We start from the raw sequence: 1,743 nt of genomic DNA, 5'->3' as shown, positions 1-1,743 counted from the left end.
CATCATATAGCTTAGCTATTTTGGGATTCCTTCCAAAGAAACATATGATGAATACAAATGATTATCATATCCTACATTGTTTACCTAATGTAAGGAGAATGCTCAACTTACACATACTTCAGTATTGACATTAGAACTAATCTTCAGACAAAATTACAGCCTGACTTGTATTACTGAAAAATAATATCAATTAAACAACTCAGTAATGAATAAAACTAATTTGAGAAAAAAAGGTACAGCAATCAAACTACAAATAACAGTCAAGAAACCTACCTGATCACAACAATTTGTTTGCCTTCCCCAACCACCAGCTGCTCAGATTCAATCATGTTTTTAATCTGCGACGTGATCTCTTCCTCCGAAAGCAATGTTCCTTCCCTTGCAATTAGACAGAGTTCCGTTGGTGAAGGATTCTGTCCTACGGGGGGAGGAAGTATGCTGTTTAGATCTTTAATTTCTGTTGTCACATATTCGGAGGGATCACAGAGCTCAGGCTCTGTAGGTTCTAAACTACCTAGTTCTTGCTTCTGGTCACTTAATCTAACTGCCGTACAGCTTTGAGCAATGTTCTGTATCAAATCACTTTCTGAGGGAATGAGCAACGGGTCATCCAGCTCATTCACGGAGTCACTTGATAAAAGCAAACTGGTTTTCTGTTTACTATTAGCACGAACTGCACTGCCCTGCGCTAGTCTACTATTTTGCACTAGAGGATATAGTAACATACTAGTTCTCACCATCTTGTTCTGCTGTTCACTGTTTATGTTTTGAACCCTGCGGTTAAGTACAACATTTTCCACCACATTATTTGTCTCCTCGGGGCTCACTCTGCACAGGAGCAAGTTCTCGAGCCCCGTGGACGCCTCCGCTCTGTCTCCTTCGCTGATCTGGACATGGGAATTAAGTACTCCATTATTTTTAGTGGAGGGTAGATTCTGGCGGTTTGTACTTTTGTAAGTTTTCCCCTGGCTGTACCTTGGTTTTTTGACCACAGGAGGAGACTCACTCTCCTGTGACAGTTTTGACAATTTCACACTGTTCACCACATTTTTTACAACGTCGTCCAAGCTATCAATCACATCTTTGGCAGGCTGAATGCACATGAAGGAGTCCTCATTTCCTCGCAGCAGGATGTAGTAGCTCTTATGGTCTGGTCCTATGACTGGACGGATCTGCGATAAGGTGTTCTCTACTGAGCTCCCTTGGATGCCCCCCAAGAGAGCCTGAGGACCATTGTGTCCTGACCCTGAGCCTAAGAAACCATCATTTTGTTTCCTGCCTGGGCCCAGTGCGAAGTCGCTTGATGTCCCTTTTTCTTGACAGTATGGATATTCGATCTCGCCATTTCATGTTTGAAATCTGTAAGAAATATAACAACATTAAGTAAGGCCATAACTACAAACTTAAAAAATATCATACAAAAGGGAAATCAAAATATCTCTTCCAAAAATAAAGGGAAATCAAAATATTTCTTCCAAAATAAAGTTCATGTACACTAATCACTTTAATGCTATGGTTATCCAAGTTGTAAAAAAAGGTAAACTTTATATACAGTTAACTTTAGATGATCTTATCAAAAAGTATAAAGGAAATATATAAGCAAAGGAGTTTATTAACTCCATCAAAATAATTACAAGAATACTCTGCATGAAAATCAAACCAATGCTGCTAGGTCTATGGACAAGTGATTGTAGTTTTCTTTTGTGATTTTTTTTTCATGTAGTTACTGTAGATGGGTCTACA

General features: G+C 39.1%; 1 protein-coding gene across 1 annotated transcript in view; it reads right to left on the bottom strand.

Moving 5' to 3' along the window:
• The window catches only part of LOC119588107, a gene marked incomplete at its 5' end in the record, with an annotated part of 43,647 nt that extends 42,395 nt beyond the window's left edge, over window positions 1-1,252 (bottom strand). The window contains 1 exon segment of the mRNA XM_037936816.1: window positions 274-1,252. Within this exon segment, the coding sequence (XP_037792744.1) occupies window positions 274-1,252 (979 nt within the window).
• Between the last annotated feature and the right edge of the window lie 491 nt (window positions 1,253-1,743).

This window comes from Penaeus monodon, chromosome 23, assembly GCF_015228065.2.
Source record: "Penaeus monodon isolate SGIC_2016 chromosome 23, NSTDA_Pmon_1, whole genome shotgun sequence".
NCBI lineage: Eukaryota > Metazoa > Arthropoda > Malacostraca > Decapoda > Penaeidae > Penaeus > Penaeus monodon.
This window is presented reverse-complemented; position numbering and strand designations above follow the sequence as displayed.